Source organism: Nelusetta ayraudi, unplaced genomic scaffold (assembly GCF_046127955.1).
Source record: "Nelusetta ayraudi isolate G7.1 ecotype Tasmania unplaced genomic scaffold, CSIRO-AGI_Nayr_v1 ptg000013l, whole genome shotgun sequence".
Classification (NCBI taxonomy): domain Eukaryota; kingdom Metazoa; phylum Chordata; class Actinopteri; order Tetraodontiformes; family Monacanthidae; genus Nelusetta; species Nelusetta ayraudi.
Window position 1 is genome coordinate 2,636,155 of NW_027466063.1, and position 21,956 is coordinate 2,658,110.

The window sequence follows — 21,956 nt, forward strand, 5'->3', positions numbered from 1 at the left end:
AGCGTCTAACGGTCATGTAAATGGATTAGATTGTTCACCCACTAATAGGGAACGTGAGCTGGGTTAAAACCTCGTGAGACAGGTTAGTTTTACCCTACTGATGATGTGTTGTTGCAATAGTAATCCTGAGAACGAAAAGAAAAAAACAGCAACTTTATCTTTATGGATTTTATGTTCCATTTATGTGAATAGATCCCTCAACATGTTACACACTGTGCCTATTAAAATAATTGCATGGTGCCTCAGGTTCAACCGGTGGGTAAAATTAAGAGCTCACATGGAATGATTTTTTTAAAACATTTTATTACAAATTAATTCAAGCCTCTGCACATAAAGAATTTATAACAATTTCCATTGCATTTAAAGTTATATAACAACGATGTTTAATAAGGCATTGTAAAAAGAAAAACAACTAACCTGTTGACCTGCACCACTCAGTCGAGGGTCATAGCAAGTGCTGATGTTCACAGGTCAACTCACGGGAGTAAAATAATAATAATAGTAGTCAGTGCTCAAAGTCTGAGGTGTGGGACAGGAGATGTGACGTTCGGGTACATTTGGTTTTTTAAAGTGTTTGCAGAAAATTTGCATATAGAGTAGAAGCAGTTTTTCCTCTTTCTGTTTCTCGTGACTGTGTTAGTGCTGCAAGTGACACCAAACACGTCCACCCGGTCCCACCCTGATTTCCATCAAACAAAAAGCTCATTTTGAGCCTCAACACAAAGTGCCTTCATTTATTCACCACTTACTGTATAATAGCTAGACTAGAATTAAATTCCCTGCATTCCTATGCAGTAAAAACCATCTCACTGTTACTTTCACACATTTATACACAGGTACTATTACACATGCCTTTGTCCATAATATTAAATACAGAATCTCTTTTCCTCAAATGACCGCTGCCTGCACCTGTAGTGTTTCTGTCTGACACTCCTATGTAAAGTCACCTCACTTCGAAAAATTGGCGTAGCTGCAGACTTATTTAAAAAACCAACAACAACAAAAAAAAGCCCTCAGTGTAATATTTTCAGTCAGAGTCACCACAAACGCTCCTGTGTTTGTGGCCAACACGGTTCTGTTCCCAGGAGGGGAACTGTTGGGGAAGGATTTTTCACAGTTTCACACAGTTGAAGCAGCTTCTGAGTGTCTGATAAGGTCCTGGTCACCAAGCCGAGTCAGGACCCCTCAGCTGCATGCATCACCAACATTTACAGCCCATGGCACGCTTCACACACACACAACTAATTTCAGCACCGCCCCCTACAGGACTGATTTAAACATTTTAAACTTGCAATTAAGTGGAGATTGAAGTTGGACCAATGCATTTGGCAACTAGACCATAAAAACTTGCAATAAAATCCTAAATTTCACATCAGCTATCAATTGCCAGGAGTGCGCAACCTAGTGCAGACCTCTGCAGCTCTCAACACTTCACTGTACGTGAAAAAATAGACAATTGAATTAACAGTTAATGATAATTTAGAAAGCTCAGGCAAGCCAAACCCTGAGTTTCTCCATCAAAAAACTGCTGAGGTGACTGGTGAACAAAAATAAATGAAGGGGTTATCTACACAACTGGCATTACAATATAACTAATTTGAGTTTAGTTTGACTAATTTGACAGTTGCCATTGTCGACATAAAGACATGGCTCCCTTTTATGCTTTTATCTTTGACAGAAAACTTCAGATGTCAACGACACGTCATAGATTTCATACTGACTAATAGTGCAAAAGCTGGGGCAACATGTGATTATTTACTATTAGCAAGCTGCACATGACATGGTGGAAGGAAAGGTGACGAAAATAGTAAAAATACATTTGTAGTGATGTTAATATCTGTGCAGCCTTGGGTTCAGAGCCTGATTAGCAACAGTTTTGATACGGTTGTATTACGCTGAGAATATCATAAAAGATCTCGACCAAACATTTATAATATTCTCCGTCACTGCTACAGAGTCATTCTCACCACTTTCCTCTACCGCTCCTTTCTCCATCATATCTATTTATGTGGCAACTTTTAAAAGCTCTCTAAACAAAAGTGAAAATTGCAACTCCAGACTGAAACAGTTGGCACTATCACTCAGTCAAGCGTTGGTCCAACTCCATGTGCACTTTAAAAAACTAGTTTTCCACCATTATGGCCGTTAAACATGTTTTCATTTTCCCTTATGCTACATGCGCAATAATGGGTTCCTGCAGGGGTAAATCATTGTTAGTGTGTCAGCTGACACATGCTCGCATTAGGGTGAAGTAGTTCAAAGAATTAGATCGATTTTCTTTTGCTTCTTGTAAGAAGTCTGCTTCAATCGAAGCACCTTTTCAACAGTGCTGGCTGAGGCTGATAGACCGCTGGTCTACTGGGTGGTCGCTGCCACCGGTGCACGAACGTCGTACGTGTGCGTCTGTGTGTGTCTGTCTGTGTGTGTCTGTGTGTGTGGTGACTTGTGTCGAGCGCTTCAGTGGTCGAACTGACAAGAAAAGCGCCGCGTGTGAAAAGCAGGCAACAGAGCATACCGTGTTTCTGTGGCGTGTCAAAAGGGGAAGGCTGGTGATACCACAACAGTGGTACTGCAGGATACTGAGAGGTTCTCAGTAAGGGGTTTCCCGTGGGACGGGAACGGGAACGGGAACAGGAACAGGAGGCAGCTTTCACTTCCCGTGGCCGCCGGCAGTGACGCTGTTGGAGCTGCTGTTGACGATGTCCTCGTACTGCGGCGGCGGCTCCGTCTCTATCTGAACGTCCGCGTGGCCCACCGCCTCCTCGTAGGACGGCGGCGGGTCGCCGGCGCTCCCCCGGCCCGACGTGACCTCCGAGCCGTGGTAAGCGGGGCTGCTGTGGACGCTGAGTTCTGATTGGTCACCGTGGTGGTAATCCCTCCCCCAATGGTCCATGGACACCACAGAGAGGACGTGGTCGTGGTGCGAGTGTCCCAGGCTGGGGCTGCGCTCCGAGCGCTTGCGGGAGTGGCAGCGCCACACGGCCACGGCCACGGCGGCCACGACCAGCAGCACCAGCAGCAGCAGCGCGATCAGGTAGACGGAGTGATATTCCCCGATGCCGGAATCCAGGCCGCCAGATGGATTGATTTCCCGCACGTATTCGTCCCAGAATCGCCTCTGTGGCCAATCAGCAAGCAGAAACACATGCGCTTGAGAGTCAGCACAGAAACCCAAAACAGACTGAGGGTTTTCAGCAAATGTTCAAGCTTTAGCAACTCTGGGTTGGTTTTTCACCACACAAACATTTTTTCATCAGCGGAAGTACAACAACACAAAGCAAGCAGAGGGCAAAGTCCCAACAAGAGCGATCGCACTATTTTGCACATGCATCCGTGACTCCGCTCTGTCCACCTCGGACAATAGCTTTTGCATGTACGCCTCCTTTGCCACACAATCATGTATGTTCTTCCGGCTGATAGTCATCACTTCCTGAGAAAAAAAAAAACGCCCACATTCCACGGGCAACCATTCTTGGTGTAGGATTTTGTTACTTCGACGCACAAAGCCTTCAAAACAGCATTTTCGAGTCAGATTTCGGATGCTTTGACCTGCTGTGTGAGGTATCCCAGCCCGGCATCCGCTCAGCTGCAGGCGCAAAATAAGATTACAGGGACGTAATAATGTAGTTTTGTACTGTAGCCTGTACGTGTATTTGATTACGGGGTCGTTGCAAGTTATTTTTAATCAGATTAGGCCGTGAGTGGAGCCAGTCACAGCCTGGGTAAGAATGCTCTGAGGACAGGAAACCGCGCTGGAGTTAACGCCATTGTGAGGGCGTGTATCTGACAAGTGACTCCAAATAAATAAACAACAGCTACTGCGGTTTAGAGTGCAGTTTGATGTGGTTTTTGTATTTGCTTTAGTAAAATAGTGGAGATCATTTCATTTTGTTCATGAATCATTGTGTGTGTGTGTACATGATGTGAATAGCTTGCATGCTTCCAGGTGTGAATTTTGCGCACTTACGCGCTCACAACGTTTGGTAAAGAATGCACCCGGAGTCTGTAATCTTTTTTTTTTTTCTATCAAAAAAGGTTGCGTTCCAAGCATGTTTTTCTCTCCGTGCTTAGCCTCGAGGAAACAGGGAGTTTGCGGTGTCAGGTGATGCTCCGCCTCACCGTCTTCTCGTCGTTCTCAAAAGCCTCCCGGGCCTCCTCGTAGGTGCAGACCTCCTCGCGGCACTCCCGCTGGATGTTGCCCTGCTTCATCTCCTCCAAGAAGAAATTGGCCCTGCGCAGCCGCCGCAGCACCGAGTGCGCCGCGTCTGCCGGCAGGAACACTAGAAGGAAAGGAAAGGAAAGAGCGGAGGAGACGTTAAATTGAAAGATGGGCTTGAGAGAAAACAAACAAACAAACAACAACGCATAGATCAGGGTAACTAGTGCAGACAAGAAAATAATGGGGGGGGGGGAGGAAAGTAGGGTAAAGCGGAACTGTGTGAGGCTGGAGTAAGTGGGGGGTGTGAGGGCCTAAAACAAACAGGACTGAAAGAGAGACGAGCAAGGCTGAAGGAGGGAAAGAAGAAAAAAAGGAAAAGAGGGTAGACGTGGGACCTAAAACAAAGGCTCCAGAGAGGAGCTAAGAGGCCACGTTTCTGCTTAAAAACAAAAGCTCTTTTGATTAAGGCCTCCCTCTAAGCACCATATTAAAAAAAAAAAAGAAAAAATATATATAAGATTGAACCACAGCGGCACCCCCTGTTTCACACAATAAGATGAACAATCGTTCAAATTTAAACTTGAACAAAACATGACCCAACATCCCCTGGGAATGGCTTGACGTGAGGCTGTATTACTAAGAAATGCCATCCCCGTGACTCACAAACTCATGGATGTGATGAGCACAAGGCTACGTGATGGACGCCGAGTGCAGGTGAAACCAACAAACAAACAACTGTCAATGTCAATAGCGGGCTTAGGATTTTAAACCTGTAGAGCCACTTCCTTTTTCTTTTTCCAAGAAAACCTCTAGGCCACATTGAGTGTGCAGTCGGTCAATATCATGCGAGTAAACTCACCACTCCCCATGATTCCTGTGCGTCTGTTTGGGGTGCTCACTCTGTAGGAGAAGAAGAAAGAGCCATTGACACTGAGCTCTGCTCATTGAGACACACAAGTCAGACAGTAATTAACATCTTAGCACAAATCTTTTAAGAAAAAGTCAACATCTAACTTACATTCCCGCAAGATGACAGCAATAAACGATGACGAGAGACAGGGGGCAGACAACGACAGAGGGATTTACTGTGCTCCATCAGAGCAGACGAGAGGATCTTAATTATGATCCAACTTTAGTCTCGTGGTATAATGGGTCAGCGAAGACACGTTAAAGCAATGCATGCGTTTCATTAGACCAAGCGTTGTTCTTCTGTTTTCTCCCTCTGCATGCTTTATATAGCGGAAAACGTAACGGATGAGGGGATCTGGCAACCCGCAACGCGTGAACAGGGCGTTGTTTGTGTTGTCAATATGGGACATTCTGGAGCAAAGTGACAGTGACCAATGGCGGCTGCTGACCAGCGCCTCACATGAGGTGTTACGGGAATCCTGCTCGCACCTAAAATAGATTCCGGCCAGCGGAAACGTCCCAAACAAAGCGTCACCGCCCATCCAGAATGACACCACCGGGGAGGAAAAATGGGGGCAAAAAGCTTAAAGGCTAAATGCTAGCAAGGCTTCAATCCCACCAGTTTAATGCCACTCCCGGCTCGCGAGGGGCGGCTTTATGTGTCGGCAATGATTTGTTGAGCCTCCGCGGATGCTTATGAAAACAAAACGTGCCGAGATGTAAACCCCACCAGAACCGGGCCCATCGTTGAAAAAGCTCCTCGTATTGTAAACAGGCTTGGTCATACCTTCATGCGGTTTAAACATTAACTTTAAAGGTTCCACTCACCTCGCTCGTCCCCAAAATGCGCATCAAAGCTCGGCTTCTTCTTCTTCTCTGGCCGAGTGTTGCTATGCAAGATGCGCATGCGCGCCGGCGCTGTTTGCGTGCAGCGGTTCCATGAACGGCCCATTCCTCCGAGTTAAAGGGACCGTCCAAGAGCAACATACGGAACCCATCGTCGCAACCAGTTTGTGAACAATTAATTCTAAATTTTGGAGACAATTTGTAGGAGAGCGAGTGAGTGAGTGAGTGAGCAGGAAAGAGAACAAAATCTCAACATGTCCAAAAACTTGGAGGAAAAACACTCGTTTTTTTTTTGTTTTTTTTTACAGAGCCAAAAATCAATCAATCAATCAATCAATCAATCAATCAATCAATCAATCAAAGACTCAGATCACCCCAAGGCTCGCGGGGATGACTGATCTATGATAATTTAGCATTGAATTGGAGGAGAGAGCACAAAAAACAAAAATGAAAAAAAAGAAGAAAAAAAAGTCACATCAGATCAGTCTAAAACTCATCGTGTAGGCGGTACTGTGATAGTTTGGCATGTAAAAGCGGAAAAGAACACAAACTTGAAACATCTCTGAAAATCAGAAATAAAGTGACTGTACACTGTCATTTTTTTAAGGGCCGAAAAACAGTCAGAGATCAGCCCAAAACTAACCTAACTCCAACTCCAAGCCAAACCCAAACCCCAAACCTAACCCTCAACCCAACCCCAACTTTAAGCCTAACCATAACCCAACCTTAACTCTAAACTTAACCGCAACTCCAACTCCAACCCATCCCTAACCCCAACTTTAACCCTAACACCCACCCTAACTCCAACCTTTATCCCAACCCATGTGTGTGCGTATGTATGTATATTTATTAACAGTGTACAGTCTGAACTCTGAACAGGCTACTCGACTAATAATGTTAGTCGGTGATCGTGATGAAGAGGACCATAGGTGGGAGAGGAAGATGCTAGCTGTGTTAATGTGTGGTGTGTGTAAGAGAGAGAGAGAGAGAGAGAGAGAGAGAGAGAGAGAGAGAGAGAGAGAGAGAGAGAGAGAGAGAGAGAGAGAGAGAGAGAGAGAGAAAAAAACCTCGGCACTAGGACCCAGCAGTTCCAGCCACCGTGTGATCTGCCGCTCAGTCCCGTCCGCAGAAAACCAAGTGCGGCGGCTTCCCCACAACTCCGGCACTTCTCCATCCTGCCTCCACCAGCACTGGGCACCGAACTGGAGGATGGAACGCGCAACTTGAACTTCGCTCCATTCTCTGGACTTGCCGACCCCGGAAGCTCGCGTCTTTGACCACATTTAGTGTTTCACATGGCTTCTTCCGTGAGCGGCACGGAGGAGGTGCGCGTGTCGGCGCTGACGCCCCTGAAGCTGGTGGGACTGATGTGCGTCTTCCTCGCCCTGTGCCTGGATGTCGGGGCCGTGCTGAGCCCGGCGTGGGTCACCGCGGTCGACCAGTACTACCTCTCCATGTGGGTGTCCTGCTGGAAGCCCGTCAGCTCCTCGAACTGGTCCTGCAACAGCACGCTGGTCACCGGTGAGACTCACATGATAATGATGATGATGGTGGTGGTGGTGATGCTGGTAGTGGTGGCGGTGATGCGCCGCTTTATTTTCTTAAAAGTTAAAAAAAAAAAAAAAAAAAAAAAAAAGTAGAAGAAGAAGAAGAAGAAGAAGAAGAAGAAGAAGAAGAAGAAGAAGAAATCGGTAGTTTGAACCGTGGCGTGGCAACACTGGGGGTGCAGGCGGGCAAGACGCATTCATATTGAAATGGAAGTCTGGTGCAGGGACAACAAAGGCTCCCTGCAGACGGTGCACTGCTGAAGCTGATCTGTTCTGTGGGTAAAAAATTATAAAACACCACCCAGGAGAGTGCCAAATGTTAATTACTTTCTAATTAAATACTTAATTTAAACTTAAGAACTTTTCACATGAAATTAGAAAGTGAATGATGGAGCTGGTGAATTGTCACCATAACAAAAAAGTTCATCGCTGAGTCCTAGAATGTGCTGCAAAGTGCTCCTTAAGGATTTACTCCACGTTTGAATCAAAATGAGTTTGATGAAGATTTGGCCATGTACTGTGCTACGCTGAATGATGTGGGAATCCTGCCTCGCCAGGAGCAGTCCAGCTGGGGTTTCATTTGGCCTTTTGTTACGCACAAAATGAGCCTTTGTGTGCACTTCTTCACCGGCCAAGGAGCAAGGGCAGAGCAGAGCACGCAGCTCCCCAGAGATCCAGATGCCTGGAGATTAGTAACCAGGGAAACAAGTGAAGCACTCCAGAAATGCTGTTTTCCTCTAATAGGGAAACTTCAGTCCTGTTTCATCGTCCTCATATTATTATTTTTTCCTCTCTGAACTGTTCCTTTTGATCACAGCTGGTCACTTAGTGGTATAATCAAATCAGCTTTTAACAAAGTTCCCCACATGAGCAGCAGCAAAAGAAGTGACAAGAAAGTGAATCAAATTGTAAATTGGATCATATCTTCTTTTTTTTAAAGCTAAAATTGTTTTGTTTTTTTACTTTGGCTTTGGCAGTTTTTTGAGGCAAATGATTGTGGTGTCGCAGTGTTCGGTTACGAAATTAAAGAAACACAGAAGACGTCCAGGAAAAACAACGCAAACTGCAGCCTTAATGCAACAAGAAAGGCAGCGGGCACCAAACCCCAGGAATTCAAGAAGTGAATTCCTGGGGTTTGGTTGTTTCACTATTGCTTGCTCAATATAGTTTGATATTGTCTCAGAGGTATTTAAAAAGGAAGAAAAAAACAAAAACAAATATCAGCCCGAGCTGCAAAAAGTGAGCCTGGCTGAAGCTAATGGAGGCGGCCCTCACACGGGACTCCATTGTGCGTCTGTATAATTTCACTTCATTCCGTCTCGGAGCTCCCGCCTGCGTGCGTCTGCTCGTCGAGTGGCGACCTGTGTTTTTGTAAGTCAGACAAAATGTTTTTCTTTCAGTCTCACAGATGAGTAAGTGCCGGTCACGCTGGCCCCGGCCCTCCTCTGCCAGCGCAGACAACAAAAGTGCACTTTGGTGCCATATAAAGACATGCCGTCTGCCTGTCAGCTCCCAGCAGCAGCAGCACTAGCAGCAGCATGCCACAGTAAATGCACACAGCAGACTGCCCATTTCCTCAGGCTTGTTCTTGGCTGTGCTTATTGATTCCAATCCCAGTAATCAGTTTCTGGAACCCTCCCACCCGCCCTCCCAATATTCCCCCAGTTTCATGCTCTGGGCATTAAATAAATCCTGTTAGTTTAAAAGAGCAGCTGCCTGCTCAGATGTTTTGCAGTTGTTCTGCAAGGCCAGCATGTGCGAAAAGCTCGGGGGAGGCATGATAATGTGCAGTGTGAAGCGGAAGCTAGATGAGATACATTGTCCTCCCGAATGCTGAAAGGGTGACTCGGTATCGTCTGTCGGCCGACTGCAGATAAAAGTTACGTCCGGCAAGTTTCACAGGAATGTGTGTGTGATTTTGCCCTGTTGGTAAAGCGAAATGTGTTCCGTAGATGCGGAATCGAAGCAGGAATGTGTTAGAGCCGTGTTGGAGTTGGAGCGTCTGTGCCAGGCCGGATGAATGTGGAGTCACTGTGTGAGCGGGAGCGGCTCGGTCAGATGCAGCGATGATGGCAGAGCTTGTTAATAATGCAACGCGCCATCGATCCGTCGTTTAGGAGACTTTTTCTTCGTCTGAGGCTGGTTTCGAAAGATGTGTTTAAAAGGTTGGGCAGCTCGGGCCCCTGGATCTTACAGACTTTTGGGCTGAAGTTTCCTCCTGCTTTTCAACTTTCTCCATCCTGCTTCCCCGGGGAGGAGACTGAGACAGTGGCAGGAATACTCTGGGCTCTTCTGTGACACAGATCTTCCACCCATTGTCTCACATTCAGGGACAGAACCCTGGAGGATGTTTGTTTCATCAACACACCAACAGCTCCCGCTCTTGACGTGAAACAAACCGGGGCCATAATTAGCGCTCCGATTGGATCTCGCGCACTGTATCTTCCCTTTCCATCTGCCGTCGTGCGCAGCTCAGATTAATAGTCTGGCGCTGCTTCCTGCATCGTCAAAGCCTCTGAGCGCTCTGGCTGCGGGGTTTTCTCTCGCGCGGTGCACGCGGCGGCGGGAGCCTTCCAAATCTGAGAGGACTCGGCGCATCCTGCTGTTCGGTGGGTGCGGCGATAAGGCAACGCCGGCCGCGGCTGGAGGCGCCCAACTGACCCGGGGAAGATACCTCCTCCAACGAAGCACTTTGACAGCTACAGGTCAAGTGACTCGGCCCCCGTTTCTGGGAAACAGGCAGCGAGTCGGCAGCAGGGAGACTAAAGAGGTTTGGTACTTTGTGTTGAGGCAGCAGAGTCGAGGGAGAGGGCGCTGTGCCTTCTGTGGGCTCCTTCCAACATCCTGTGGTGACAGGAGGCCCATTCTTAAACCCCAAACCCTGGGCCATATTTGGTTAAAAGCACTTGATGTTTGTTTACATATGAGCGACTTGGCCGCGAGAATAAAGTTTCTCCCTCCACCTCGAGTGGGAACTGTTTTTTCTTTTTTTTTAAGCAGCTTATGATCTATCACTTTCGCTCCACTGGCTTTTGCTTTTTTTTTCTTATATGTTTCAATGATTTCCTGCCTCAATAGATGGGAAGTATTATTGGCAACAGAATCCCTTTTCAAAAAACAAACAAACAAAAAAAAAAATCCAGGGCTCAGTTATAGGCAAGACCATGTTGACAATAACAATTTAATCCTCTTTATGTTTTGGCATTAATTTTTTTTTTAAGCCACTGTACCCTAAATGTTTTCCTTCCGCGTAATCAAAAGCCTCATCACAATATCCTCTCCCTGTTTACATACTTACGTCCTGTTTCTGCGAGTACACGGTAAACACACCAGACACAGTACGTCTCAGTTAACAGTCGTTGTCTAATTAAGTCTGTAAAAGAAAAAAAAATCCCAACTGCTGAAGAATTTAGAAGAAATATGGAGAACGGCACTTCCTTTTTCACCGGCGTTTGGCTTTAAAAAAAAACAAACTGCGCAATCATTTCCCCTCAAGTTTTTGTTGTTGTTGTTGAGTAGATCAGACCGAAACGCTGAGAAAGCCGCTGAGCTGGCATCAGAAAGTTGACAATCATTATTTAAGTCCCAAAGATCCATCACTGAACCTCTGCGACCCTTCCAGACTCGTTGTTCCTGTTACCACCAACACTCCCCACCCCCTGTGCCCCCCTCTGTCTCATGCCTCTCTTTCCTCCCAATCCTGTGTGTGTGTGTTTTGTCTCAGACTGGCAGATCGCCACGCTGGCCCTGCTGCTGGGGGGAGCTGCCCTCACCCTGCTCTCCTTCCTCGTGGCGCTCATCTCGCTGTGCTTCAGCTCCAGGAGCCGCTGCTACAAGCCAGTGGCCGTCATGCTCTTCACTGCAGGTAGTCAGTTTGTTTCTTTGTCAAATAAAGACTCAGTGGAAGATTTCAGTATGACTCAACTTCTACGCCATTGTCCTGAGTGCTTGTCCTCCCCCCCCCGTGTCATATGCAGCGGTTCTGCAGGTGTGCAGCTTGGTTCTCTTCCCCATCAAGTTCATCGAGTCGGTCACGCTGAGGGTGTACCACGAGTTTAACTGGGGCTACGGCCTGGCATGGGGATCCACCATCTTTTCCTTCGGAGGGGCCATCCTCTACTGTCTCAACCCCAAGAACTACGAAGACTACTACTGAGCAGCGCAACGCAATAAAGTCTGACTGCAAGTCAGTCGTGCGTGCGCCAGTTGTAACGAACTGTGACATGTTGCACAACAGCAGAGTAGACAGAAAATTAAAAAAAACACACACACATATATACAATTTATATATATATACATACATATATCTTGACATGTGTTATTATCAAGAGCCCTTGAGTTTGATACTCTGAACTCAATGTCCCTAAGAGCTTCCAAAAACAACCTTGAATTCTTTCTTTTCCCACATTCATGTGCACAGAAAGAATGTTCAACAGTTTAGCAGGGATTGTGTCACCTCCCAGATAAGACCGCTTCCCCTTTAAATTGAGCTCCGAAGGGCTTAGATTTGGCCCCAAAATCTACATAGAACAGATGGAATCGCTGACCCCATACTGGGAGGAAGTGGTGGACTTAAAGGAAAAAAAAACTAATCAGAGCTCAGAATCGCGTAAGCGTGTCGGGACAGCAGCTGAACTCGGGAGGAAATGTCTTGTGAATTGAAGGACGTCTCTCACGTAAGGAAGTGCGACATGCTACTTTTCTCAAGAGAACAATCTGGAAGCTTGCCCGGCCTGCTTCCTCCAGCACAATGTGATGTCTTAGTGGAGGCATGTCAAAAAGCTGCAGAGGGCTTAAACCGGCTCGCTCCTGCTCTATTTGAGTCCGTGGAAAAGAATCAGCGACATTTTAAAAGCCGCAACCAAAATGGGAAAGATTCTTTGGCCGCCGTATGTGAAAAAAACCCAACAAGAACTGGTTAACGAGAGCACAGAGACATTCCAGTCGAGATATGCTTTTTACGATATTGTTGTATTATATCTGAGTGTGCACAATAAACACAGAAATACTATTTTCACCCTAAAAGACCAGTGGGAAGGAAGACGGCAAATGACTACGTCTGCATGCTCATGGCACCCGGCATGTGTTTACCCACCATGTGATGGCTGCTTATCTCCTCCCCCGTAGGAAAAGGGAATGCTCTCAGTAGATAAGAAGCAGCTCTAGTGTTAGTTTTTGTAGAAAAAAAGAAGAGGCTAGAGATTTTTTTTTTTTAAATAAATAAAATAATCAAACTGCACTTGAGGTTTCTTTAAAAAAAATAAAATAATGGATGTGCTCTACCCAGAGGAGTGGATGAAGTTTCCTAGCATAAAGAAGATGCCAACTTATCTGCTCTGATTGGCGTCCTGGTCCTGAACGTTCTCCACACTCCCTCTTGCAGCACTCCTCCTCCCAGTCAATGAACTTGGTGCATGCCGCAGCGATGTTTTGCTGCGATTCCCCCCGGAGGTTTGATCTCTAATGTACTGCAATAAACACCATGTAATGAGGGGACAAAAAAAAGAGAGAGAGTGTGGGTTCTTTGAGAAAAAGAAAACCAAAGTGCGACAGCGTGAGGAACACACACACGTAAGGAAGCTGTTGCGGGCCAGGTCACAGAAAATCATCTCCTTTTATTACGTACAGCAAGTTGAGGCATTTGCACAGGAAATCGACATCTGAACACATGATACAGCGTGACGTCATATGCATAAAAGTACCAGGAACATACTGTTATGCAAGTGTCTTTAGTGTTCATTCAGTGAAATGAGCTCAAATACAGAGCCAGATACAGTGTACAGCCTACATTTCGCATTAGTCAGAACATACTTCTTATATATATATATACCTGTATATATATATATACACATATATATATATACACACATATACATATATATATATATACATATACATATACATATATACATACATACATACATATACATATATATATATATATATATATATATATATATATATACATACATACATATACATATACATACATATATATATATATATATATATATATATATTCATATTTATATATTTATCATTGCTTTCATTATTCCTCTGTTTAAGAATGACTTATAGGTCCTGGATTTAAGTTGGAGAGACTCCGTTCGAGTTCATAGGGGTGCAGTTTGTGTAAACAGGGCAGTCATTCTGCATGGAATGTTCACTAGTTAAAACCGAGGCCCGTCCTCCTCCATCCGTCCGTCCGTCCATCCGCATTCGCTCCGACTTCTGAAAGCCCTGACCCGCCCACTGCCAGCGACACTTCCTGTTTTCTACATCCGACACAAGAAGAGTCTCCAGCTGTCCTTATAAAAAACAAAAAACAAAAAACAAAACAAACGACAGCCGCCAAGAGGGAACAGGGTGATAGTGCACAGGGTCAGAAGAAGGGTAGTGGCTCTTCCTCAGCAGGTAAGAGGGGCTGACAGGATATACTGATCGATGTCTAGACAGATTCTGCAGACTCGGGGAGCGTGGACGTCTTGGGCCATCTGAGGACAGGCAGGGGGAGGGGGGCTCAGGTGGTGGGCGATTGCAGCGTCAAGCTCAGTCGTAGCGTGGCATCTCGCACTGTTCACAGCGGTTGAGCGCGGGGTGGTTGAGGAAGGTGCAGCTTTGACAGTTCCACTGGGCCCCTTCAAAGTCCTCGTCCCTCTGGGGGCCCGGCACAGGCTTGGAGTCCTGCTCCTCTGCTGACAACAAGAGACGCCACAGAGAGGCACCGTGTTGAGAGGAAAAGCTGCTTTTCAGGATGACAAAAGCGCATAAAAGCGAGGAGAGTGGAGGTGACTTCCACTCTGGGCTGAGATCGAGCGCGACCGCCAGCCGACTGGCAGGCTTTCTAATTTAGCTCAAGGTCCGTTTTAGATGCTGATTAGACACAGGCTTCTATTAAGGGGAAAAATTAGTTCGCCATTTGGCTTTTACAGTTTGTTATAAGAAATCTGGGTAACTTACAAACAACAAGAGATTGGACGTTTTACATCAGATCTTATTTTGATGTATTTTATTTGAAACCTTTAACCTTTCAGAGCATCAACTTTCCTGTACTTATTATCATTGGCTCAGCAGTGCAATGAGCGGTACTCACCTTTCTTCCCAGGCTTGGGCGGCACCACGGGACCGGGTTGAATGTTGGCGTAGAAGTTGCTCATTGCTTTTGGGTCAAACTTCCCTAGAAAGAAGAACAGAAGCTGGTTGTTTCAGAAGCCCGGCAGCTCAAATCATTTGTATACATTCTTCTTTGAGTGTCTGTGACTGTCAGCCTGTCAGCTTCAAGCTGACAACAGCCCCCTCCACATTCACAGTGAGGCAAGAAAAAAAAACAAAAAAAAACTAAGAATGCAGGGTCAATGGCCAGCAGGTTCTCTTCTGCTAATGGAATTTTCTGAGTGAAGCTTTCTTGTGCTGAGCAAGCCGCTTTAAATAGTCACGCAGGTTGTCACAAGATAAGATTTAAAATGATTTGTCAATTTAATACTGTAAAATACCTACAACAATGGAAAACATTGACATTTAAAAACAATTATGGGTCTAATTATGTTGTAGTTATTAAATCAAACAGCCTTAATGGCCACAGAGGCGAGTTAGTTTACTTCAGGATCCACTGCATATTCAGCCTCACAATAAAGGCAATTAAACATAAGCAAGATAACAGGAAGGCAAGAATCTCAAAGGAGCTTTCCTTGGCACAACTTTATTGGCAGATTGCAGCAATGTCTAAACCCAGAGGATAATAAAGAAGGATAAAAAAAAAAAAAAAAGAGAATGGAGATAACAGGAAACTCCAGCGTGCCAAAGCCTAGAAAACAGGGGCCAGCTTTTCCTTTTCCAGGTGCTGCCTGGCAAAGACAAAGACTGTGTTTGGAATAAAGTGCATACATAAAACACTGAATCCCGCATAATATTACAGAATGAGGGACTTCCACAAGGATGAAAAAAAAGGCAGAAATGTTGAAGGGTCACGACCTCACTGTGTGCACAGGCTGCACAGACAATAAATCTTAAGATCAAATAAATTCATTGCAACACGAAAGACTACCGTGTAATCTATTTCACCTAATCATGCTGTCGTCAATCATGTGATTAATAAGGACGAGCCGAACACAGCACAATGACCTAATGAGGTTCGGCAGCGTTCCGAAATGCACCAGCTAGAGTTTTCACAAAGATGCGTCAGTATGCAGTGTGATGGAGACTCATCCATCACTTCAGACCAAAACGCTGTCCGCTTCCGGGCTCAGCGCTTTCAAGATCACTGCTTTAAAATAAATGAGAGGCACGCTTCAAAGGGCCGTCTGCTGGAATGTGTATGCGAGCGTCGGGGTGTGTGTGTGTGTGTGTGTGTGTGTGTGTGTGTGTGTGTGTGGGTGGGTGTATGTATACCTCTAGACTGCAGGAGATCCGTCTCCTTTAGGGTACAGTCGATATCAATCTGAAGCTGTCTGTTCAGACTCCGCAACCGGGTCATCTCTTCAGGCTGAAAGCGCACCAGACCGTCAGTCAAGACAAAATTAGGCAGCCCAGTATTCTGCACCCTACTTTGAAACTTCTGTCAAACTAACCAGAGGTTTTTATGTATTTATTTATTTATTTGATAAAGTGCTTTAATTTGTTCTGACCATATTTTAAAATCTGGGTGTCAGACTTGTGATTAAGCTGCTCCAAAAATCTGTTATGAGAAGAAACATTAGCGCAGCCAGACATAAAATCTTAAGAAAACTTTCAAAAAACATTAAATCATTTCTGTTAGGGACAAGGAAAAGAAATTGTGTTAGTTCCAAAATATTTCTTGTCTTCTATTAGTTTCCGTTATCAGCGAATGACTCTGGATTTCTCAGGAAGACGACTATAATTAATAAGTACTAAAAATTCTTGTGTAAAATGAGTTTCTTGTCCTCACTTTGGGTATGAGATTGGTTGAATTCACTCGTCGAAAGCGTCTTTGGAGGGCATCATATTCCATGTTGTTGACCTCGCCCTTCAGGTGCTCCAGCTTCTGCTTCTCCAGCTGCAGCTCTTTCAGTAGGCGCTCCATCCTGGCCCGCTGGTGGAGCAAGAGAGCTGGAAGGAAGCGGCACACGGGAATGTTTGAAATAAGGAAGGAAACATGCAGGAGAGCTGCTGGTGAATGAAACCTTTACCTTAAAGGCGTTTCCACCAAAGTTATACACAAAAAAAAATGTTTCTAAATCAATTACTTTAAATGGGTTTTGCATTTTGATGTTGTTATAAACAGACGTGCCTCTTCTACCTTCAGTCTCAATCACATGACTCGACTTTGCCATTATTCTTGCACCTTATAACAAAAAAAAAAAAAAAAGAAGTGGGACGGGCTCCTTTATCAGTAAGTCCGGAAATGCACTCCGCCCGTTCTACTTTTGTTTTTTAAATCCAAGTCAGTTTATAAATAGGCAACATATTTTATTGAACTGGCCATTCCGTGAATATTCTACTCACTAAACTAAAAAATTTGTTTAGACATTGTATGCCGCGAGAAAGCCGGTTTAGTTTCTCTTCAAATCGAGCCACATTTGTAAGGACTGAGTAAAAGCAGGATGAGCGGAAGATCAGAGCATGTGGGTCGTGCCCAGGAAAACTTTGCCAAATCTTCTCTGCCAATGCCAAACAGCTCATTCTGCTGTTGACTCTTATTTGGTGGACTAATGTCTAAAGAAACCAGATATATTGGCAAGTCAGCTATTTAGTTATTTAACAAACGTGAGCGGCGGTAGCATTTGTTTGTCTGGACTCATATCGGACGGGCAAAACCTTCCGCCACACGTTCAGCTTCCAGAGTGAGCAGGCAGCTGACAGCGGAGCAAGCAGGCCTGCAGGCAGCCTCGTGAGGCCAGAGGCTGGCTGAGTGCAGCCTGTGCAGGTTGGTCTGGGCAGCGAGCCATCGGCCATATTGTCCTGCAAACCTTGACAGCAAATCTGGAGCAGACGGCCGACGCTTGCCCCAGCGCTGACAGGGCGAGAAAGCCGTCTGAGGGTGTCGCCCGCTTCTCTGCCTCAGTCTGGCACCGCTGATACCAAGCTCGATGACTCTTTACTATCCCTTGAAGGGCAGATATTATGCAGTAGCACATTATGCAACATAAAATTAAACAATCTACACAGTGTACAAATACCATCTAATACGCATATTTTTTTTTAAAAGGCCAAATGATGCAAGTTTGGATGGTTCAAGACAGCCAGAGCACACTCGTCTTTCCTTGAACAATGATCCAAACCAACGTGCAAAAACAAAAGCGGGAACTGATTTTGTAAAACACGGAAAACTTTCTCATGACAGTCTGACTGACATGAAAACTATGAAATCCTGGCTAAAATACAGGCACAAATGGACTTTCTTGCCACCGGAGTATCAAAGCTCAGTTTGCAGGTGTCAACGACCTCAACAGCCAGACCGTGTATATGTACATGTTTACTGAAGTTATTGATCCATCAACTGTGGCATGCAGATTCTTGGAGTAGACACCTACTGACCGCTACAGCAGCCTGACTGTCAGCACCTGGAGGACCAGCAGCACCAGAAGCTCAAAACAGCAAAATAGGCTGTTTGGCATTTTTCATTAATGCAACCGACGCCGTCAGCTCATCCCACAAAAGCACGTTCATTACAAATGTGGCACCATTAAGAGGAGATTTAAACAGGCATTGTTGGAAGAAAAAATAATCTAGCAAACATGAACTTCCTCACTTTTTGAGATAAGTAAATATGCAAGAAAAAAATAAGCTTCAACATTCTTTTAAATGCTGCTGTATTTTCTTTTGTTCTTTATGTACTTATGGCATCACTGAAAACTGAGCATTTGAAAAAAGAAAAAAGGAACCTGAAAGGAAACCTAAAGTACAATTTGGATGGAAAACGTCTAATAAAGGAATAAGCAATTAGTTCTAACTTACCCCATAAACTCTACTTTACACCGACCCCATGCACATGAGCACATTTATTCAACAGTCTTGTCTTTGTTTCAGGAAATGCTAATCATGTGACAACTAACGAGAGAAAGAAAACAACTGAGCAGCAGAGTAACAGACAAACAAGACAACCGCTCACCTTGTGTGTAGGCATAGTCATCTGAACCTGAGCTTGAGCGTCGGGGCATTTGCTGGAGCTGACTGGCCACGTTGCCAGGCAGGGCGGAGATGGGCAGGATGGGCGGCGGCGCTGCACTGGGCACCCCTTGGTCTATGTTGAGCAGAGACTCGGCTTCAGCCACCGGGGGTGAGCTCGGCTGTCGTTGAGCCTGGCCGCCTGGCGACACTTTGATCTTATAGGTATACGCCGACTGGCCCGGCTGAGGAGAGGAGGTGGGCCTGGGCCTCGGAGGGACGGGATGCTGTAGGTACATGCCTGGATGGAAGGGGACGCCAGCAGGGGGTACAGCCATCGTGATTCCTCGAGAGGGCGAGCTGGGTGACGGACTGGTGGCGATATAGATGCCTCCCTGGGGGAGAGGGTTGTGCACGGGGGAATTGCTGCGAGGCCGCGGGCCCTCTGCGGTCACCTTCGCATGGTAGGGTCTGTACACTGCTGGCTGCTGCGGAGCTTGCTGCTGCTGGTGATGGTAGGGCATGCTGGGGAGGTTCGGCGAGCTTATGGGGAGGAAGACGTATTGCTGGTGCTGGGTTTGCGGCTGGGGCTGCGGCTGCTGGACCTGATGCTGCGGGGAGCTGTACGGGGATCCGTACGTGGGAGTGCTGTAGGGCGACTGTTGATGCTGATATACAGGCGTCCCCGAGGACGACCAGGGCGCAGGCTGCGGACTCTGCGAGGGTGACGGCCGCATGTAAAGGGTGGTAGTGCTGTTAGCGTAGTGGCCCGGCGGGATCTGCAAAGCCTGCGGGACGTTGGGAATACTCTGCGAGAGTGAGACCGTTATAGGGTTCATGGTATAACGCGAGACGGGGGAATACGTGGGAGACATGCCCTGCATAGTGGGTGGCGGGGTGGGGGTGCTGGCCGACCGGCTTTGATCGTTCATAAAGAAAGTGTTGTAGCCAGGGGAGGGCGCCATGGTGGCGGGCGCCGACAGCGGCTCGGGGTAGCTGGGCCGCTGCGGCTCGATGTGGCTGTCACTGGTGCTGTGCACCAGAGAGCGTCCCAGTCCCGGCGCTCCTCCGTTTGCCTTGTTGGGCTCAGAACCCGGGAAGCCCAGGCTAAGTATGTGGCTGCGGCTGAGGCGCGCCTCCTCAGGGCTGTGATGGAACTCGCCATACAGGTATTTGTTACTCTCCTGGGTAAGCAGGTGGCAGCAGAGATCCAGGTTGTTGTTGTTCTGAGGCAATAACAGAAAAAGGCACAACTATCACCATCATTATCCTCAGTGAGAACCAAATTGCAAGTCAAATTGTGATGAAAAATAACTACCTGTTGGAGGTAACGTGACACAACCCCCTCTGGGATCTCCGGAAAACGCTGCTTGAGGTCCTGCAGGACGTGGTAGTCGAGCTGATAGCCTCCCTGCGCCATCCTCAGCTAACACAGAGAGTCAACACGCCCAAAGTTGTACGCTTCCGAAACCTGTCGCCTATCATTCCCTGGAGACGTAGGACACACGACAAAAACGTGAGGACAAAGCTTCCATGAGTCAGAAGAACATCTCATTAGCGACAGTGGCCTGCCAAGCCGAGTAACTGACGCACACGGCGTGTCAGCAGGAAATGCAGTAAACACAGAGTGTTCGTTATATGGGCGTTTAAAGTCTTGTCGACCTGAGGTTATGTGGTAAAACAACGGGCCGGAAACGAAAGCACAAACACTGCTAGCATTGTAGCATGATATACGCACGCAAATGCTAGTGGAGGCACATGTCAGTATGTTGTTGTTGTTTGGACATCGACTCGCACCAAGCAACGGCGACATATCGGCGAGCTAGCACACTAGTCGACAACACCAGCTAGTCTTGAAGCATCACACACACACACACACACACACACACACACACACACACACACACACACACACACACACACACACACACACACACACACCTCTACCGAGCGGCTGCGATGGGAAACACCGTCAAGTCGTCTCGAGATCTCCCGACGTCACAAGCTACTTAAACAGAGAGAAAACGCTAAACGAGCGGCGATTGAAGCAGCTTATTCCTTAACCGCCTCCTAGCTGAGTTGGCTAATGCTAAGCATACTTTGGTGTTGTTGGCTGCTCAGCTGTCGCAACCCTGTTGTGTGTTGATGGATTAGAAAGCTAACCATGCTAATGTGGGCAAAGCGGTAGCCGCCGACGGCTTCACACTGTACTCACCATATGCTAGGAGTCTGTCTGCCCGGTGTGTCGGACCGTGGCTAAGTCCATTGCACAGTTCTTCAAAAAATGCGACGCCTAACTTGGTCAATGTTCCAGTTTCGACTAAAACAACGCGTAGTTTCACATTCCAGCGTCAGGCCCCTGCCGTTGATTGTGTACGAACAGCGTATCTATCGCGATAAATACTGATTTTTCTGGACCAGGAAGTTGTTCAGATCGCCTGGATCAATATCCCATACTGCGCATGTCTGAATGCAGTGCTCATGTGGCATAACGCCACACGCTTTCCAATTAATAATTGTTTATACTCGATTAAAAAACAACTTTTTAAAAATAAAAGTTGCATTTGTGAAAGTAGTCTTTAAAACTGAAGGACATTTCAACAAGCTTGCATTCCTTTCTTCAAACCGCCCCATGTTTTGGATTATTATGAAATTTTGGAATTTGAATTACATTATCTTTCTCTCAGTATGTTACCCGCAAAACTTAATCATAAATAATAATTGTTTTTTTTATTATTATTTATAAAGCGCTTTTACAGGTGCTCAGAGTCGCTTTACAGGTAAAATAACAATAGAAACAATGCAAGAGATTAACTTGTTTGATTCAGTCAAAAGATTATAGTGAAATACAATAATAAGATTTGATAAGAAAGATCAGTAAATTTAATAATTCTAGTCTCAATTTCAGTTTTCGTTAAGATTCCAAAAAACACAAAGGTTGTTTATATATTATAATTTTATATGAACACATACACAGGGGCTTAATTAGGAGACCACAACAGTCAGTGTGTTTCATGCCACAACAGGCCCTTTATTTCACTACTATTCACTACTATTTAGAGAATTTCTAAAAAGAAAAAAGGGGAAAAACTGCTTCATGACAGAAAGTTAAAAATGACAGATAAACAAAATGTTATCCTAAAAATAGCTAAGGAAATAAAGGTATTACATTATGCTAAAGATAATGTATGACAGTCCACCTGGGGAAAAAAAAAAACACAACTGTTTATTTATAGCAGGTCAACTATATACTTTGTTATCTTTAAATGCCCGACACCAACATACCTTTCAGCCGACTTTTCTTCCTACAAAACAAGTTAAATGGCATACTAAATGCATTCAAATTAAAATCAAAATACAAATACTGCACAGCACCCCACCAATGTAAATGGTGAAAATAAAATAAAGTAATACTCAAAAGTCTAGCATTG

General features: G+C 45.8%; 3 protein-coding genes across 8 annotated transcripts; 1 reads left to right on the forward strand and 2 right to left on the reverse strand.

Annotated features, from left to right (window-relative positions):
• Window positions 1-155: 155 nt before the first annotated feature.
• On the reverse strand, window positions 156-6,135 carry prrg1 (proline rich Gla (G-carboxyglutamic acid) 1). The gene is made up of 4 exons (XM_076022780.1): window positions 5,897-6,135; window positions 5,019-5,059; window positions 4,120-4,280; window positions 156-3,118 (listed from the first exon to the last, which is right to left on the reverse strand). Exons 2-4 carry the CDS (start codon window positions 5,026-5,028, stop codon window positions 2,651-2,653), a joined length of 639 nt encoding a protein of 212 aa, XP_075878895.1. The 5' UTR covers window positions 5,029-5,059; window positions 5,897-6,135; the 3' UTR covers window positions 156-2,650.
• A 910-nt stretch (window positions 6,136-7,045) lies between these two features.
• Window positions 7,046-12,678, forward strand: tmem47 (transmembrane protein 47). The gene is made up of 3 exons (XM_076022789.1): window positions 7,046-7,435; window positions 11,186-11,326; window positions 11,439-12,678. The coding sequence occupies exons 1-3, from the start codon at window positions 7,210-7,212 to the stop codon at window positions 11,615-11,617; spliced, it is 546 nt and encodes a 181-aa protein (XP_075878904.1). The 5' UTR covers window positions 7,046-7,209; the 3' UTR covers window positions 11,618-12,678.
• Window positions 12,679-12,720: 42 nt separating this feature from the next.
• Window positions 12,721-20,992, reverse strand: tab3 (TGF-beta activated kinase 1 (MAP3K7) binding protein 3). Of its 6 annotated transcripts, none has more exons than XR_012926353.1 (8): window positions 20,741-20,992; window positions 19,844-20,013; window positions 18,530-19,751; window positions 16,367-16,527; window positions 15,850-15,943; window positions 14,555-14,638; window positions 13,442-14,203; window positions 12,721-13,291 (listed from the first exon to the last, which is right to left on the reverse strand). XR_012926353.1 is itself a non-coding variant. In XM_076022785.1 (7 exons), exons 2-7 carry the CDS (start codon window positions 19,943-19,945, stop codon window positions 13,869-13,871), a joined length of 1,998 nt encoding a protein of 665 aa, XP_075878900.1. In that variant the 5' UTR covers window positions 19,946-20,013; window positions 20,741-20,992; the 3' UTR covers window positions 12,721-13,868. The 6 variants fall into 6 exon arrangements, 4 of the variants coding, with proteins under 4 accessions (XP_075878900.1, XP_075878901.1, XP_075878903.1 ...); XR_012926352.1 differs by having other exon boundaries at window positions 13,436-14,203; XM_076022785.1 differs by having other exon boundaries at window positions 12,721-14,203.
• Between the last annotated feature and the right edge of the window lie 964 nt (window positions 20,993-21,956).